Source organism: Hyperolius riggenbachi, chromosome 5 (assembly GCF_040937935.1).
Source record: "Hyperolius riggenbachi isolate aHypRig1 chromosome 5, aHypRig1.pri, whole genome shotgun sequence".
Taxonomy (NCBI): domain Eukaryota; kingdom Metazoa; phylum Chordata; class Amphibia; order Anura; family Hyperoliidae; genus Hyperolius; species Hyperolius riggenbachi.
In genome coordinates this window covers 180,910,245-180,930,085 of record NC_090650.1, presented here as the reverse complement: position 1 = coordinate 180,930,085, position 19,841 = coordinate 180,910,245, and the positions used below count along the sequence as shown (strand labels likewise).

At 44.7% G+C, this 19,841-nt stretch overlaps 1 protein-coding gene across 1 annotated transcript in view; it reads right to left on the bottom strand.

Moving 5' to 3' along the window:
• LOC137519355 (polycystin-1-like protein 1) overlaps window positions 1-19,841 on the bottom strand; it is a 705,387-nt gene that overhangs the window by 551,299 nt on the left and 134,247 nt on the right. Inside the window, exon 5 of the mRNA XM_068238307.1 lies at window positions 14,429-14,629. Coding sequence (XP_068094408.1) covers window positions 14,429-14,629 — 201 coding nt within the window. The remainder of the gene's footprint in view (window positions 1-14,428; window positions 14,630-19,841) is intronic.

The following is a 19,841-nucleotide window of genomic DNA, read 5'->3' as shown; positions in this document are numbered from 1 at the left end:
AGCGGTGTACACAGAGTGTCAGTAAACAATGGTATATAGTCTGGCTGAGCGGTGTACACAGAGTGTCAGTAAACAATGGTATATAGTCTGGCTGAGCGGTGTACACAGAGTGTCAGTAAACAATGGTATATAGTCTGTCTGAGCGGTGTACACAGAGTGTCAGTAAACAATGGTATATAGTCTGGCTGAGCGGTGTACACAGAGTGGCAGTAAACACAATGCTATATATAGCGTGGCTGAGCGAGGTGCACAGTGGCAGTACACACAATGCTATATAGTCAGGCTAAGCCGTGTACACAGAGTGTCAGAAAACACAATGCTATATATAGCGTGGCTGAGCGAGGTGCACAGTGGCAGTACACACAATGCTATATAGTCAGGCTAAGCCGTGTACACAGAGTGTCAGAAAACACAATGCTATATATAGCGTGGCTGAGCGAGGTGCACAGTGGCAGTACACACAATGCTATATAGCCAGGCTAAGCCGTGTACACAGAGTGTCAGAAAACACAATGCTATATATAGCGTGGCTGAGCGAGGTACACAGTGGCAGTAAACAATGCTATATATATAGTGTGGCTGAGCGAGCGGTGTACTACTGTTCCCAGCAGCGACACACAATGACTGGGGGGGACCCTGGCTAGCGTGGCTGGAGAGCGAACTACCCTGCCTGCCTACCCAAAGCTAAACCCACAGAGAAATGGCGGAGATATGACGTGGTTCGGGTATTTATTTACCCGAACCACGTGACCGTTCGGCCAATCAGAGCGCGTTCGGGCCCAAACCACGTGACCCGTTCGGCCAATCACAGCGCTAGCCGAACGTTCGGGGAACGTTCGGCCATGCGCTCTTAGTTCGGCCATGTGGCCGAACGGTTTGGCCGAGCACCGTCAGGTGTTCGGCCGAACTCGAACATCACCCGAACAGGGTGATGTTCTGCAGAACCCGAACAGTGGCGAACACTGTTCGCCCAACACTAGCTGCCACTACTATATTTGACAGTGGGGATGGTGTGTTCAGAGTGATGTGCAGTGTTAGTTTTCCGCCACACATAGCGTTTTGCATTTTGGCCAAAAAGTTCCATTTTGGTCTCATCTGACCAGTGCACCTTCTTCCACATGGTTGCTGTGTCCCCCATATGGATTGTGGCAAACTGCCAACGGGACTTCTTATGCATTCTGTTAACAATGCCTTTCTTCTTGCCACTCTTCCATAAAGGCCAACTTTGTACAGTGCATGACTAATAGTGGTCCTTTGGACAGAATCTCCCACCTGAGCTGTAGATCTCTGCAGCTCGTCCAGAGTCACCATGGGCCTCTTGACTGCATTTCTGATCAGCGCTCTCCTTGTTCGGCCTGTCAGTTTAGGTGGATGTCCTTGTCTTGGTAGGTTTACAGTTGTGCCATACTCCTTCCATTTCTGAATGATTGCTTGAACAGTGCTCCGTAGGATGTTCAAGGCTTTGGAAATCTTTTTGTAGCCTAAGCCTGCTTTAAATTTCTTAATAACTTGATCCCTGACCTGTCTTGTGCGTTCTTTGGACTTCACGGTGTTGTTGCTCCCAATATTCTCTTAGACAACCTCTGAGGTCGTCACAGAGCAGCTGTATTTGTACTGACATTAGATTACACACAGGTGCACTCTATTTAGTCATTAGCACTCATCAGGCAATGTCTATGGGCAACTGACTGCACTCAGATCAAAGGTGGCCAAATAAATTATGCACACACCACTTTGCAGTTATTGATTTGTAAAAAATGTTTGGAATCATGTATGATTTTCATTCCACTTCTCACATGTACACCATTTTGTATTGGTCTTTCACATGGAATTCCAATAAAATTGATTCATGTTTGTGGCAGTAATGTGAAAAAATGTGGAAAACTTCAAGGGGGCCGAATACTTTTGCAACCCACTGTATACATAGGATTTGGTGAAGTGGAAAGATATGCACTGGTATAATACAGTGTGCTGGTGGATGGACTACAAATTCCAGCTGGCAATTGGGGGCTGTATCTATGCAGTGTCACTCACAAAGAGAGCTATGGTATAGTAAATTAAGTAACACAAATACAGTGGAAAGATATGCACTGGTATAATACAGTATGCTGGCGGGCACACTACAAATTCCAGCTGGCAACTGTGGGCTGTATCTATGCAGTGTCACCCACAAAGGGCCTGATTCACAAAGTGGTGCTAACAGTTAGCACGCTGGTGAAAAGCCCTTTATCATGCCTAAACTCAGTTTAGGCATGATAAGTTTAGGTGTGATAAGTTTAGGTGTGATAAGTTTAGGCATGATAAGTTTAGGTGTGATAAGTTTAGGCATGATATGTTTAAGCGCCAACTGCGTTAGCACCGCAGTGCACAGCTGATCAAAAGTTTTACGCTAGCAAAGTCTGGTGCACTTCGTATAAAGTTTAATGGCGCTGCTTTGCGTGCGGGACTTTACAAGCGATCTAAACGTATCTAAACTTATCATGCCTAAACTTATCACACCTAAACTTATCATGCCTAAACTGGCTTTTCACCAGCGTGGTGCAATGGTTATCATGCCTAAAGTCTCTAACTGGGTTAGCACAGCTTTGTGAATCGAGCCCAAAGAGAGCTATGGTATAGTAAGTTAAATCACACAAATACAGTGGAAAGATATGCACTGGTAATATAGTGTGCTGGGCCTGGCACAGTACAGCAAGGGCTAGCTGCGACAGACAGTACTCTTGTACTGTGCCAGTATCTGTATCAGTATTAGTATCTGTATTGTAACATTCTCCACGGGAGATGGTGGCAGCGGCTGAGCGCCCTGAAGTCCCAGCTTCCCTCCATGGCTACGCGTCTGGATAGTACTATTGCATTTCTCTGTGTGTGACACTCCACAGCCCACTGACACCCAGAGTCGTGCATAATGCGATTTCTGCCCTTTAGGGATGAAAAAACCTGTGTAAATTTTTGGTGGGACTTGTGGCCTGGACCCCCCTCTGGCATGCCACAGTCCAGGTGTTAGACCCCTTGAAACAACTTTTCCATCACTTTTGTGACCAGAAACAGTCTTTGTAGGTTTTAAAATTCACCTGCCCATTGAAGTCTATGGCGATTCGCCGGGTTCACATGTTCACAAACATTTACGGAAGTTCGAGTTTGCTGTTTGTGAACAGAAAATTCTATTTTCGCAACATATCTATCCACCATTTGTCTCTATGCTGTAACTACATTGCTTAAGCAATTAATAAATAATGCATTTTACAAACTGGAACAAGTTTTTACTGTTGAATTTATTTCCTAAACACATATTACACACTGAGTTACAGAACTCCCAGTAGTGTGTAAGAGGCTAAAATAGACCGAAAAGCCCTATTACTAAGATGATATGAAAAACAAAAGTTTGCCTTCTTAAAACAGAAGGCATTTACAGTTATTCAGGTTGGAGAGAGCTAGGGCTCAGGGGCGTAGCTAGAAATGACTGGGCCCCATAGCAAAAAAAATGTATGCCCCCCCCCCCCCCCACGACCTTCCAACCCCACGGACCTCGGACCTCCCACCCAAACATTCCTCCAGGACCCTCCACTCCAACATTCCCACACCCCTCTAAGTACAGTATAAGTAGCCAGGTCTATAGGTGTCCCCAGGTTAGGTAGTAGTCAGGGGCGTAACTAGAAAATCACTGGGCCCCCTTGTGGCAACAGCAATTTAACCTAAATACTGTACAAACGTTTTAACTGATACATGAACATTATGGAAAATAAAATTATGGAAAATAAAGATAAACAATTTCATCCATCCTACTCCTGAAAAATAAATTCATTTTGTACAACCTCCCAGTTTTATTTTCTATTTTAAAAAGCTAAAAAAGTAGGTTTAATGCTATTGTCTCATATGATGATGATTCAGCTTTTCCCATAGTCTCGCAGTCATGTGACCCCCAACAAGACAAATTCAGCAATCATGAGGCCCCTATCAAGACAAATTCAGCAAAAATGAGGCCCCCAACATGACAAATTCAGCAATCGTGAGGCCCCCAACAAGACAAATTCAGCAATCATGAGGCCCCCAACAAATCATGAGGCTAGGGTGGCCATCCGTCCGGATTTCCGCCGGACAGTCCGGTTTTTGCACCTGTGGTCCTCCGTCCGGCGGAAGGCAAGGGAGGACAGCCAAATGTCCTCCTTTTCGGCCCAATCTCCTCCATCTCCCTTAGTTCTAATCTCCCTAACGCTGGCGCTGCCTGTAACGCAGCGGCAGTGATGTCACACGTTACGTGTGACACGCAGACGTCGGCGCAGTGGGAACAGAGGCAGCCCGTCCATCACACTTGGCGGGGGGAGGAGCCGACCCAGCCACGCGCGACCCAGAGGCAGCCGCACCCATAGCTATGTAGCCACTAGCCACTGCCAGTCGCTCCGCCAGACTACTAGGCCCGCTAGTGCCTAAGCCTGCAGCAGCACCAGCAAGTGAGAACCTGCCATACTGCCGTGGTCACTTCACTTCAGGTCAGTCCAGTCCGCTCTGGTCAGTTGCATTTGTGGGGAAATCGTCTGCCAATAATGCATTTTGTGGGGAAATCTGCCTGCCAGTGAAATTGCATTTGTGGGGAAATCTGCCAGTGAGATTGCATTTGTGGGGAAATCTGCCAATGAGATTGCATTTGTGGGGAAATCTGCCAACGAGATTGCATTTGTGGGGAAATCTGCCAACGAGATTGCATTTGTGGGGAAATCTGCCAACGAGATTGCATTTGTGGGGAAATCTTCTGCCAATGAGATTGCATTTTGTGGGAAAATCTTCTGCCAATGAGATTGTATTTGTGGGTAAATCTGCCAATAACATTGCATTTGTGGGTAAATCTGCCAATAACATTGCATTTGTGGGGAAATCTGCCAATAATATTGCATTTGTGGGGAAATCTGCCAAAAAGATTGCATTTGTGGGGAAATCTTCTGCCAACGAGATTGCATTTTGTGGGGAAATCTTCTGCCAACGAGATTGCATTTTGTGGGGAAATCTTATGCCAACGAGATTGCATTTTGTGGGGAAATCTTATGCCAACAAGATTGCATTTTGTGGGGAAATCTTATGCCAACGAGATTGCATTTGTGGGGAAATCTGCCAACGAGATTGCATTTGTGGGGAAATCTGCCAACGAGATTGCATTTGTGGGGAAATCTGCCAACGAGATTGCATTTTGTGGGGAAATCTGCCAACGAGATTGCATTTTGTGGGGAAATCTGCCAACGAGATTGCATTTTGTGGTGAAATCTGCCAACGAGATTGCATTTGTGGGGAAATCTGTCAACGAGATTGCATTTTGTGGGGAAATCTTCTGCCAACGAGATTGCATTTTGTGGTCGGCCGGCCCTCCACCATGTGGACTATTGTGCGCCACTGTCCTCGAGAAGATGTCCTCCTTTTTAGGGTGTGATGTCCTCCTTTTTGGGGTTCTGCAAGTGGCCACCCTACATGAGGCCCCCAAAACGACAAATTTAGCAATCATGAGGCCCCCAACAAGACAAATTCAGCAATCATGTGATCCCCAACAAGACAAATTCAGCACTCATGAGGCACATAAATAGACAGCATTTCACATAAATAGGCAGAATATCCCCTTAATATGGTAGACACCTCTCACCTGGCTTCTGAATTCTCCTGTACTGGCTGCTGTGCCTGCCAATACTGTTTTTGGCTGGATTGGGGATGAAGTGTGGGCTGAAAGGCCTGGCAGTGATGCTGTGTGGCTTGTGGTGATGCTAGGCTGGCTGGCCTGGATAGTTTAGGTAGTGACAGGTGCCCCCTAGTTAAGGTAGCGCCAGGAGTCCCCAAGTTTAGGTAGTGACAGGAGCCCCCCCAGTTCAGGTAGTGACAGGAGCCCCCCCAGTTCAGGCAGTGACAGGAGCCCCCCATTGTAAGTAGTGACAGGTGACCCCCAGTGTAAGTAGTGACAGGTGACCCCCAGTTAGGAAGTGGACCTCCAGGTTAGGTTGTGAGTGACAGGGACCCCCAGGTTAGGTTGTGAGTGACAGGCGCCCCCCAGTTAAGTAGTGAGTGACAGGCACCCCCAGGTTAGGTTGTGAGTGACAGGGACCCCCAGGTTAGGTTGTGAGTGACAGGCGCCCCCCAGGTTAGGTTGTGAGTGACAGGGGCCCCCCAGGTTATGTTGTGACAGGTGCCCCCAGGTTAGGTTGTGAGTGACAGGGACCCCCAGGTTAGGTTGTGAGTGACAGGCGCCCCCCAGGTTAGGTTGTGAGTGACCGGCGCCCCCCAGTTAAGTAGTGGGTGACAGGCGCCCCCAGGTTAGGTTGCGAGTGACAGGGACCCCCAGGTTAGGTTGTGAGTGACAGGCGACCCCCAGTTTAGTGAGTGACAGGCGCCCCCAGGTTAGGTTGTGAGTGACAGGGACCCCCAGGTTAGGTTGTGAGTGACAGGCGCCCCCCAGTTAAGTAGTGAGTGGTGAGTGACAGGCGCCCCCAGGTTAGGTTGTGAGTGACAGGGACCCCCAGGTTAGGTTGTGAGTGACAGGCGCCCCCCAGGTTAGGTTGTGAGTGACAGGGGCCCCCCAGGTTAGGCTGTGAGTGACAGGCACCCCCAGTTAAGTAGTGAGTGACAGGCGCCCCCCAGTTAAGTAGTGAGTGACAGGGTCCCCCCAGGTTAGGTTGTGAGTGACAGGTGCCCCCAGGTTAGGTTGTGAGTGACAGGGACCCCCCAGGCTAGGTTGTGAGTGACAGGCGCCCCCCAGTTAAGTAGTGGGTAACAGGCGCCCCCAGGTTAGGTTGTGAGTGACAGGGACCCCCAGGTTAGGTTGTGAGTGACAGGCGCCCCCCAGTTTAGTGAGTGACAGGTGCCCCCAGGTTAGGTTGTGAGTGACAGGGACCCCCAGGTTAGGTTGTGAGTGACAGGCGCCCCCAGTTAAGTAGTGAGTGGTGAGTGACAGGTGCCCCCCAGGTTAGGTTGTGAGTGACAGGGAGGTTAGGTTGTGATTGACAGGCGCCCCCCAGTTAAGTAGTGAGTGACAGGCACCCCCCCAGGTTAGGTTGTGAGTGACAGGGACCCCCAGGTTAGGTTGTGAGTGACAGGCGCCCCCCAGTTAAGTAGTGAATGACAGGCGCCCCCCCAGTTAAGTAGTGAGTGACAGGCGCCCCCCAGTTAGGTAGTGAGTGACAGGCGCCCCCAGGTTAGGTTGTGAGTGACATGCACCCCCCAGTTAAGTAGTGAATGACAGGCGCCCCCCAGTTAAGTAGTGAGTGACAGGCGCCCTCCAGTTAAGTAGTGAGTGACAGGAACCCCCAGGTTAGGTAGTGAGTGACAGGCGCCCCCCAGTTAAGTAGTGAGTGACAGGCGCCCCCCAGGTTAGGTTGTGAGTGACAGGGACCCCCAGGTTAGGTTGTGAGTGACAGGCGCCCCCCAGTTAAGTAGTGAATGACAGGCGCCCCCCCAGGTTAAGTAGTGAGTGACAGGCGCCCCCCAGGTTAGGTTGTGAGTGACAGGCGCCCCCCAGTTAAGTAGTGAGTGACAGGCGCCCCCAGGTTAGGTTGTGAGTGACAGGGACCCCCAGGTTAGGTTGTGATTGACAGGCGCCCCCCAGTTAAGTAGTGAGTGACAGGCGCCCCCCAGTTAAGTAGTGAGTGACAGGCGCTCCCCAGTTAAGTAGTGAGTGACAGGCGCCCTCCAGTTAAGTAGTGAGTGACAGGGACTCCCAGGTTAGGCCGCCCCTCCCCCTTCCCCCCGGGCCCGCTCAGGGCCATTTTTGAGGGCTGGAGCGGTCACAGCATGAGGGGAGAGCTTGGTGGCACGTCGGTGGGGGGGGGAGCCCCCCCCTCCTCCCTCACCTCGGGCTCTCCCCTCTGCGCTCTCCCCTCCAGCATTAAACAGAGATTGTATGCAGGAGGAGGCGGCGGGGTAGCGGCGGCAGATACATACCTTCCGTGCGCTCCACGGATGCGTCTCTCTCTAGCCTCTGATGCGACTTCCGGTATAAACAGGAAGTCGTGTCAGACAATAGAGGGAGAACCATCCGCGCTGGAGCGCACGGAAGGTATGTATCTGCCGCCGCTGCCCCGCCGCCTCCTCCTGCATACAATCTCTGTTTAATGCTGGAGGGGAAAGCGCAGAGGGGAGAGCCCGACATGCCACCAAGCTCTCCCCTCATGCTGCGACCCCTCCAGCACCTAGCGGGGCATCCTGCTGCGGGCCCCCCCTGACGTAGGGGCCCCATAGCAACGCTATGGTTGCTATCCCCATTGCTACGCCCTTGCTAGGGCTGGCCGATTTTCGGTTTTAAACCGAAAATCGTGATGAGGGGCATGACGATCTTCAGATCTTCATAGCGGCGGTTTTGCAGTGGTTTTCGCCGCAGCCGCTGGTACCTGCTCCACTTCCGGCCTCCTCCTCCAGTAAGTTCCAATCCCATTTGGCCTCACCTCATTGCATTGCCCTGCAGTGAGCCACGGTGAAGAGGCAGCGAGTATTGCGTAGTAACTGTGGCCACCAGGAAGTGATGTCACACTTCCTGGTACAGGCCCCACGTTTTTGTGTACACTCGTTGCCTTTTCACTACAGCTCACCGGCACCGCGCAGCAATGCAATGCAGTGAGGCCGAATGGGATCAGAACGTACTGGAGGAGGTGGCCGGGAACGGAGCAGGTACCAGCGGCTAGGGGGACACTAGAGGGTGATCTGACTATATGCACTTAAAGAGACACTGAAGCGAAAAAAAAATTATGATATTAGGATTTGTATGTGTAGTACAGCTAAGAAATAAAACATTAAGATCAGATACATTAGTCTAATTGTTTCCAGTACAGGAAGAGTTGAGAAACTCCAGTTGTTATCTCTATGCAAACAAACCATTAACCACTTCAGCCTTCAGTCGTTTTCACTTTATGCATCCGAGCAATTTTCACCTCCCATTCATTAGCCTATAACTTTATCACTACTTATCACAATGAACTGATCTATATCTTGTTTTTTCCACCACCAATTAGGCTTTCTTTGGGGGGTACATTTTGCTAAGAGCCACTTTACTGTAAATGCATTTTAACAGGAAGAATCAGAAAAAAACGGAAAAAAAATCATTATTTCTTAGTTTTCAGCCATTATAGTTTTAAAATAATACATGCCTCCATAATTAAAACTCATGTATTGTATTTGCCCATATGTCCCGGTTATTACACCGTTAAAATTATGTCCCTATCACAATGTATGGCGACAATATTTTATTTGGAAATGAAGGTGCATTTTTTTCCGTTTTGCATCTATCACTATTTACAACTTTAAAATAAAAAAAAAATAGAAATATTTCATCTTTACATTGATATTTAAAAAGTTTAGACCCTTAGGTAAATATTTACATGTTTTTTTTTTATTGTAATGTTTTTGTTTTTTTTTTGTATTAAACATTTTATTTGGGTATTTTTGGGAGGGTGGGGTGTAAGCCATAGTTTTATAATGTAAATGTGTCTTGAGTTTTATTTTTTTTCACTTGTAGCTGTAGTTTTACTTTTTGGCCACAAGATGGCGGCCATGAGTTTGTTTACATGACGTCACTCTAAGCGTAACATACGCTTAGAGCGACGTATGGGGGACGTTACAGCCAGAAAAAGCACAGCTTCCGAGAGAAGCTGTCGCTTTTTCAGCGGGGGAGAGCAATCAGTGATCGGGCACCATAGCCCGATTCACTGATTGCCAGGCTAACGAACCGCGGCCAGGAGCGCGCGTGCACGCGCGCAATCGGCCGCGGGAGCGCGTGGACGCGCACATGGCCTTCTGGGCGTAGCTACTACGTCCAGGAGGCCAAAGTAGTTAAGCTCTCCAACTAAGTTAGTCTTGGAGAGGGCTGTTATCTGACTTTTATTATCTCAACTGTTCCTGGACTATTTACTTTTCCTCTGCCAGAGGAGATGTCATTACTTCACAGACTGCTCTGAAAGAATCATTTTGAATACTGTTGTGTAATCTGCCCATATTATAGAATAATGCAATGTTAGAAAAAACACTATATACCTGAAAATAAAGTATGAGAATATTTTCTTTGCTGCTAATCTTCTAGTAATTATTCATAGTACACAACCAATTCATTATATCATATTTTTTTTTCGCTTCAGTGTCTCTTTAAGGGGGATCTGGCAATATACACGAAAGGGGGGGGGGGGGGGATCTGCCTATACTAAAGGGGAGATCTGGCTATATACACTAAAGGGGGGTATCTGCCTATATAAATTAAAGGGGGGGGGGGATCTGGCTATATACACTAAAGGGGGGGGGGGAATCTGCCTATATACACTAAAGGGGGATCTGGCTATATACATTAAAGGGGGCAGGGATCTGCTTATATACACTAAAGAAGGGATCTGGCTATATACACTAAAGGGAGGGGGGAATCTGCCTATACACACTGAAGGGGGATCTGCCTATATACACTAAAGGGGGGGATCTGGTTACATACACTAAAGGGGATCTGGATGGCTAACCTGCACTGGAGTACCTATACACTGGCTAACCTGTACTGTGGCACCTATACTGGAAAACCTGTACTGCGGCACCTATACACTGGCTAACCTGTACTGCTGCACCTATACTGACTGACTTGTTCTGCTGCACCTATACTGGCTGACCTGTACTGCAACACCTATACTGGCTAACCTGTACTTTAACACCTACAGCTAGCTTACCTATACTTGGGCACCTATACATGGCTACCTATAATGGGGGAACTCATACTCACCATTGGTGTGCTGATTACAGAGCCACACTAATCCAACATGCATACAGGCTGTTTCATACTGGCTGGTGCATCATCAATGCATGTCATGGATTAATGTGGCTCTATAGGATAAGACTTGAAACACCCAGAGTTACAGAGTACCCAGCAAGCTCATGGTGAACCATAACTTCCGGAGTGTGCGGTGGGCTAATTGAAATCTACGCCGGCAGAGATAACAGGTCCCAAACTGGGTGAATATTTCAATTAGCATGGTCCTGAAGCGGTTACAGCAAATCTGAATAATCATAATAATAATAATAATATGAATAATAATAATAATGGGATAATGAATTGTATGTGTAGTACGGATAAAAAATAGGAAATGAGCGCTAGAAAGCCTCAGTTCCTGCTTATCCTGCAGCCAAAATGGAAAACACCACGCACTGCCGCCAGTGATCTCCAATCGCACCGCACTGACAGGTTTGCAATGTGAAACCGGCCAGAAAGATATGTAGTGGCAGGGCTGCGCAAACACTTTCGCCTCTGTATATGTGGCCTTCAGATCTTGTTAGCTAGGGAGAATCCTAAGACTGATTCATAGTGGTGTGTTGCATACGTTAAACTGTGTGTTAACTACAATGGAGAATGGACTAAGGGGCCCTTGCACACTGTGCACGTTGCAAAATGCATATGTTATAATGAGTGTGAACTGCAATGGAGACTGGACACAGACTTTAATTCAATCCCTGCATGCAGAGAGTTAAAGAGGAACTCCAGTGAAAATAATGTAGTAAAAAAAGTGCTTCATTTTTTACCATAATTATGTATAAATGATTTAGTCAGTGTTTGCTCATTGTAAAATCTTTCCTCTCCCCGATTTACATTCTTACATTTATCACATGGTGACATTTTTACTGTGGGCAGGTTATGTAGCTGCTGCTAGCTGTTTTGGCTGTTAGAGACAGCTGTAAACAGCTAATTCCTGTCTGTGAACCCTGTTACATTGTGGCAGTTTGCCCAGAGTACCGCGGTACTCAGAGCTTCTTGTGGGAGGGGTTTCAGCACAAAATCAGTCATACAGCGCCCCCTGATGGTCTGTTTGTGAAAATCATTATATTTCTCTTGTAAAAGGGGGTATCAGCTACTGATTGGGATAAAGTTCAATTCTAGGTTGGAGTTTCTCTTTAAGGTGGGTACACACGTCAGATAAAAGTCTTTGGAAAATGAAAGATCACAGACCAATTTTACCCCCTTCCATAAGAGAGCCATACTCTACATAGTCTATTCTATGGAGCTGAACTCCACATCAGATAAAAATCTTTGCACGATCCTGCACACAAAGATGCTGTACACATGCAACAGATCAGTATCTGCAAAAGATCAGTTCCTGCAAAAAATCCGTTTCTGCAAAATGCATTCAAAGCCTATGATATCTGCAGATCTCATACACACCTTGTTTAACGGACAATTATCTGCAGATCAGATCTGCAGATAATTGTCTGATCTGCAGATGATGGTCCGTTAAACAAGGTGTGTATGAGATCTGTAGATATCATAGGCTTTGAATGCATTTTGCAGGAACGGATCTCAGATCTTTTGCAGGAACAGATCTGTTGCATGTGTACTGTACAGCATCTTTGTGTGCAGGATCTTGCAAAGATTTTTATCTGATGGGGAGTTCAGCTCCATAGAATAGACTGTGTAGAGTATGGCCACATACACACATCAGACCATAGTCTTCGGTAGGGATGCTCATTCGGATTCCGCGGAAATGCAATTTCCGAAATTCCGATCGGAAATTGCATTTCCGCATCGGAATGCGGAAATCGGTAATGCAAGTGCGTTAGGCGGATTTCTGCCGGAAATCGCGGAAATTCTGCCCGACTTTAACATTGATTTTCTCAAAAACTATAAGGTCTTTTTGAAAACTTTTTTTTGCATCTTATTTACAAGATTCAGTTTAATAAACCCTGAAAATTTGGTGTTTCTAGGACTTACGGGGGCTTTGCTATTAACCGCTAAAGTGGCAGATTTTTACTGTAATGTAAAATGCAGAAAATCTGCTTTTGCCTATTTTCTGCATTTACATTACAGGAAAAATCCGCTGACTTTAACAGTTAATAGCAAAGCCCCCGTACATCCTAGAAACATCAAATTTTCATGGTTTATTAAACAGAATCTCCTGAACAAGATGCAAAAAAAAGTTTTCAAAAAGACCTTATAGTTTTTGAGAAAATCGATGTTAAATTCGGGCGGAATTTCCGCGATTTCCGGCGGAAATTCCGCATTGGAATGCGGAAATTGGTAGCGGAAAGCGGAATCGGTATTTGCTAATGGCGGAATGCGGAATTACCGCGGAATCGGAAATTGGCATTTCCGACCATCCCTGGTCTTCGGAAAATAAAAGATCACAGACCAATTTGACCCGCTTCCATGTAGTATGAGAGCCATACCTACACAGTCTATTCTATGGAGCTGAACTCCCCATCAGACAGAAATCTTTGCAAGATGCTGCACACAAAGATGCTGTCTATGAGATCTGCAGATCATCATACACACCTTGTTTAACAGACATTCATCTGCAGATCAGATCCACCAGGGTGGATTTTCAGATCTGCAGATGATTGTCTGATCTGCAGATGAATGGCTGTTAAACAAGGTGTGTATGATGATCTGCAGATCTCATAGACTATGAATGCAATTTGCAGGAACGGATCTTTGGCAGGTACAGATCTTTTGCAGATACTGATCTTTTGTGTCTGTACAGCATCTGTGTGTGCAGCATCTTGCAAAGATTTTTTTCTGATGGGGAGTTCAGCTCCATAGAAAAGACTGTGTAGGTATGGCTCTCATACTACATGAAGGGTGGTAAGATTGATCTGTGATCTTTCATTTTCCAAAGACTATGGACGCTGTGTTTTGTGCGCCAATGTTATGGGCCGCATAAAAAAAAACGCATGAATGTACTTTGGCATTTTTAAAATCACTAGTTTTGTTGCATATTATGCATAACGCATCAAAAAAGGCAATGGAAATGCAATGTATTGCAATTTGTACACGTTTTTGATTTTTTTAATGCATTTTTTTTTAAATAAAGATTTCTGATGTATTTCCACATCCTGTTGTCTTCCTAGGGATTTTCATAAATGTAAATATAAAAACGCATATGCGTTTCATACGGTATATGCGAAGCAAAAACGCATTAAAACATATGCAAAACACTTGAAAAACGCATCTGCGTTAAAAAAAAACGCAAACGCACCATAAAACATGAATAAAACGCAACTTTTCATGTTACGCCATGTGTGCACCTAGCCTTAGACATTAATTCAGAGCCTGCATGCAGCGAGATAAAGTAATGCATTCTGTTACAACACAGAGATGTGAACAGGCCCATAGAATTGTATGGGCAATGAGTTGACAAGCAGAATTATTAAATAAAGCCTTTTGTATTTATTTTGACATTATTATTATTATTTTGACCTTCCTGCTTTTCTGCTACAGAGTAATTCACTTTGCTGGATAATTTTTAAATCAACCATTTACCAAAACCAGAAGCTAGACTGGATAGTGTTTTGACCTGGTAAAAAATGATTTTTATAGACCCATATGAACAAGTCACAGCTGTAGAAGTATACTATACAAATGTTTCATTTCCATGAGAACAGATTAGTGCAACAAATTCCAAAACAAAAATTATTTTTATTTTTTATAGTTGAGAAATTATTTTAAACTTACCAGTATCAAATCTCTGATGGAGTCCATTCCCTCCATAAATAGATTTTCCATTCCTAACCATCTGGTAGACTCTTCTGCAGCACTGGATGCCAGTAAAATTAAACTCTCAGTTAATTTTCTTTGTAATGGAATTCTTCCAGCTGTCTCCTTTAGAACTGACTTCACAAAGTTAAGTACAAGTTTTGAACTTTGTGGGATAAGCTAGGTTAAAAAAGGAAAACATTGGTTAGTGCTTAATAATATCTGCTGAGTGCCTATGATATTCTAACAACAGCTTAACCAGTTCACCCCCAAGGGTTTTTACCCTAACGGACCAGAGCAATTTTCACCTGTCAGTGCTCCTCCTTTTTATTCCCTAATAACTTTATTAGTACTTATCACAAGAAAATGATCTATACCTCGTTTTTTTCGCCACCAATTAGGCTTTCTGTGGGTAGTACATTTTGCTAAAAATTTTTTTTATTCTAAATGCATTTTATGGGAAAAATACAGAAATAATGGAAAAAAAATCATTATTTCTCAGTTTTTAGCCATTATAGTTTTAAAATTAAACATTCTCCTGTGGATAAAACCAACACTTTTTATTTGCCCAGTTGTCTCAATTCTTAAACCGTTTAAATTATGTCCCTATCACAATGTATTGTGACAATATATTATTTTAAAATATAGGTGTTATTTTTCATTTTTTTTGTTTTTGTTTTTGTTAGCCATAATTACAAACTCCTATGTAATAAAATTAATTTTCCCTCAGTCAACTATTTATTTATTGATTTGAAAGGGGTTCTTTCGCGAAAAAAGTAGGCAGTTAAAAAATGTGACAGATGACAGGTTTTGGGCCAGTCCATCTTTTTAAGGGGGATTCTCAGGGCTTTCTTTGTTTTCAACAGCATTTCCTGAACAACAGTTGCAAAATCTAACTGACATAATAGTGTGCAAGTGATTAGGGCTCTTTCACATCAGAGCTTGCGTTAGAGAACGCTCAAAGCATACGTTTTGTTGTATGCGTTTTAATGCATTTTGATATGCGTTGCACTGCAGTGAGTGTGCGTTTTTAATCCGTTTTCAATGCGTTACAGGACATAGGAAAACGCATGTAATTTTTTTTTCTTTTAGATTTCAACTTTCCACATTGTTCCTCTGTTGCATTCTGGGACTGATTGCCTGCGTTAACGGATTAAAAACACGCATAGTGTGCGTTTTACATTGACTAACATTGTAACGCATAAAGCTAGCGTCGGCCGACAAACTGCGCCTGGGTGCAGTGTAACGCAACGCACAAAAAGGCTGCGTTATATGTGAAAGCTAAAATGAAAGTCTATGGACTTTCATTTCACCTTGGGTAACGCAAACTTTACCCGTTGCGTTGAAACGCAGAAAATCTGCCCTAATGTGAAAGAGCCCTTAGGGAGGCCGGCTGGTATCTTGCTATTTTGGCAGTTAAACTGCTGTTCAGGATATGCTGCTGAAAACAAAGAAAGCCCTGAGAATCCCCCTTAAAAAGATGGACTGGCCCAAAACCTATCATCTGTCACATTTTTTAACTGCCTACTTTTTTTTGCGAAAGAACCCCTTTACGCTGATTTTTTTTTTACAAGTGTTTTTTTTTTAGGGGGGGGGGGGGGTGTGGAGGTGTAATTTAATTATTTTATTAATATTGTGTATTTTACATAGTATGTTTGTGCTTGTGTGTGTAATATACTTTTTGGCCACAAGATGGCGCTGGTGAACACTCTCCCGTTAAGGAAGTGATCACTTTTTTTTTCTTCACTTTATTAAACTTAAACAGTTTCCTGTATTATGAATGGAGGTGGCCGCTGTTCGCGGTCACGTCTATTCACTTCAGGCATTGCGATTGGGTAGAGGTCCTCTTCCCCAATCACTTAACAAGGGATCCCGACGGAAACGGCGGCGGTAGCGGTGCGGACAAGTGCGGAGCTGCGGCGGGAATGCGCGACGTATTAAAATGTCATGTTGCCGTTAATAGGCTAAAGCATGACGTTTTAATACGTTACATTGTCATTAAATGGTTAAGGGGGCACTATGGTGAAAAATTGTAAAATGTGTGCAATCATATACAAATAAGACAAATAAGAAGTATGTTTTTCCAGCCATTCATGTAAATGGAAAAAAAAATGTAAAAGGCTGTCATTCTCACAATAACCAAGCCAGAATCCCCACACTTGGCACAGTTGGCCACTTGGTGACCGATGTTACAAATCCAGAAAAAGTGGGCAGAGCATAAAACAGCCAATCAAATTTCAGCTATTCATTTTTAGAGGCTTCAAACTTGCACCAGTCAGTCATTGGGTGACTGGGGTTCAAATTCACCAAAAGGGGCGGAGCCACAAACAGCCAATCCGATTTCCTTGCTTGATAAATAGCTTCCATTCACATATTTCTGATGCCAGGAACCTGAAAGCTCACAAACTTAAGGCTAGTACACACTAGCAATTTTGATTGACCAATACTACATGGAGGTGGTAAAATTGAGCAATCATTGGTCAATCAAAATTGCTAGTGTGTACTAGCCTTAAGTCATTAAGTTTAGGTGGAGCCAAAAAAATTTCACTAGTCAAATATAAACGGCAGCCATTCTAACACTGTTAATGGCAGGGTTCTCAAATTTTGCTCAGTTGGTCACTGGGTGACTGGGATTAATATTCAGGAAAATGGGTGGAGCTTACAACAGACAATTAAAATTCACCTGTTGATTTTCATGGGGAATATTTAAATTAGCTGCCATTCTTACACTGTTAATCGCATATGCCTCAAACCTGGTACAGTTGGTCACTGGGTTACTGGGGTTCAAATTCATAAAGGGGCGGAGCCACAAATAGCCAATCAGATTTACTTAATTTCAACTACAAATACATTTTTTTCATGGGAAAATATAAACTGCACCCATTCTTACACTGTTAATGACAGAGATCCCAAACTTGACACAGTTGGCCACTGGGTGACTGGGATTAATATTTAGAAAGTGGGGGGAGCCTACAACAGCCAATCAAAATTCACCTATTGATTTTCAAGGGGAATATTGAAACTGCTTCCATTCTTACACTGTTAATGGCAGAGGCCTCAAACCTGCTACAGTCATTAACTGACTGGGGTTCAAATTCACTAGTGGCGGAGCCACAAAATAGCCAATCAGATTTCTTTGCTGGATAAACTGCTTCCATTCACAGAATTCTGATGCCAGGAACCCGAAAGCTCGCAAACTTGGTCATTGAGTTACTGTGTGTTAAGGTTACAAAAACTTGAGTTGAGCCAAAAACAGATTTCCCTGGGAAAATGTAAACTTCAGCCCTTCTCCACTGTTAATGGCATGGTTCTCAAACTTTGCACAGTTGCAATGGTCACTGGGTGACTGGAATTAATATTCAGAAAAGTGGTTGGAGCCTAAAAAAGCCAATTCAAACTCACCTGTTGATTTTCAAGGGGAATATTTAATTTGCTGCCATTCTTGCACTGTTAATGGCACAAGCCTTAAAGCTGGTACAGTTGGTCATTGGGTCACTGGGGTTCAAATTCAGAAACTGGTGCAGAGCCACAAACAGCCAATCAGATTTGTTTTATTTTACTGGTAAAATACAAATAATTGATGCCAAGGACCCCAAAGCTCACAAACTTGGGCATTGAGTGACTTAAGTGTGGGCGGAGCCAAAAAATTTCACTAGTCAAATATAAACTGCAGCCATTCTTACACTGTTAATGGCAGGGTTCTCAAATTTTGCTCAGTTGGTCACTGGGTGACTGGGATTAATATTCAGGAAAATGGGTGGAGCTTACAACAGACAATCAAAATTCACCCGTTGATTTTCAAGGGGAATATTTAAATTGTTGCCATTTTTACACTGTTAATAGCAGATGCCTCAAACCTGCTACAGTTGGTCATTGGGTGACTGGGGTTCAAATTCTGGAGGGGGGTGGAGTCACAAACAGCCAATGTGATTTGTTTAACCACTTAAGTACCAATGGTCTCTGCCACCTTAAGGACCAGAGACCGCTGGTACAATAACGATGGAATCCTTACGAATCGCCGCATATACCTGCCGGCTGCTGCAACCCCCATCACCGCCGCACGCCTGGATCCTCAGGACATCCACTCTGTCGTCTCTATGACGGCAGAGTCATGTGAGTCGGTCAGGAGCCACTTTCATTGGCTCCTGCACGTGTTTATCAATGTAAGCCTATAGGAGTTGCTTACATTGATAGACACGGCCAGGAGCCAATGAAATCGGCTCCTAACCGGCTCACTGGGCTCTGCCATCATAGAGACAGACAGAGCAAGTTAACTGAGACGAGACACAGCAGGGATTCAGCGGTGAGAGAGGAGTGACGAAAACAGCAGATGCGTGCTGCTGCGGTGATTGAAATCTACACCCTGCCAGCCAGGTAACCACCAAAACAGGGCATAGATTTCAATCACCTTTGTCCTTAAGTAGTTAATTTCTATGGGAATATACAAATTATTGATGCCAAAGCTCACAAACTTGGTCATTGAGTTATATAAAATCGGATATGTGTGTGTACGTGCGTACCGCGATCACTTAAAAACACCTTGATCGATTTTGACCAAACTTGGTATACATATTCATTATAACCTGGAATGAAATGGTTCCCCCTTCCCCCTGTACACCTGGGAGGTACTACACACAGCCAATCAGATTTCACCTATTCACGTCAATGGGAAACATTTAAAAGGCTGCAATTCTCGCAATAAAGACAGAGTCCCCAAACTTGGCACAGTTAGTCCCTTGGTGCCTGAGGTTAACAATTCAGGAAAAGTGGGTGGGGCCTAAAACAGCCTATCAAATTGCAGCCATTTATTTTACATAGGAAAATGTAAACTGAAGCCATTCTTACACTGTTAATGGCAGGGTTGTAAAACTTGTCACACTTGCTCACTGGGTGACCGGGATTCAGGAAAGTGAGTGGAGCCTACAACAGCCAATCAAAATTCACCTATTAGTTTGGAAGGTGAATATGTGCTGCCATTCTTATATTGTTAATGCCAGAGGCCTCAAACCTGGTACAGTCGGTCATTGGGTGACTGGGTTTAAAATTCAGAAAAGAGGGCAGAGCCACAGACAGCCAATCATATTTGTTTGATTGATTTTAGCCAGTTAGTGCCAGGTGGGTGAAAGTTGGTGGAGCCAACAGCAAATCAAAATTCACCAATTGTTTCTCAAGGGATAGTAGTGTAGAGGGGGTGCCTTGACACCTTGCAGGAAAAGATACAGGAGACAAAAGTGGGAGCCCAATAGTGTGGTATGTCAAGTATATTGTGAATATAATAAACACTCACAAAGGGGGGTTGCAGGGGGGCAGCAGACCACAAGAAGCAGGTGGAGACCTTAAACTCGTCTCCACTCGGGATGGCCCTTACGGACCTGGCATTGGTCGCACTCCT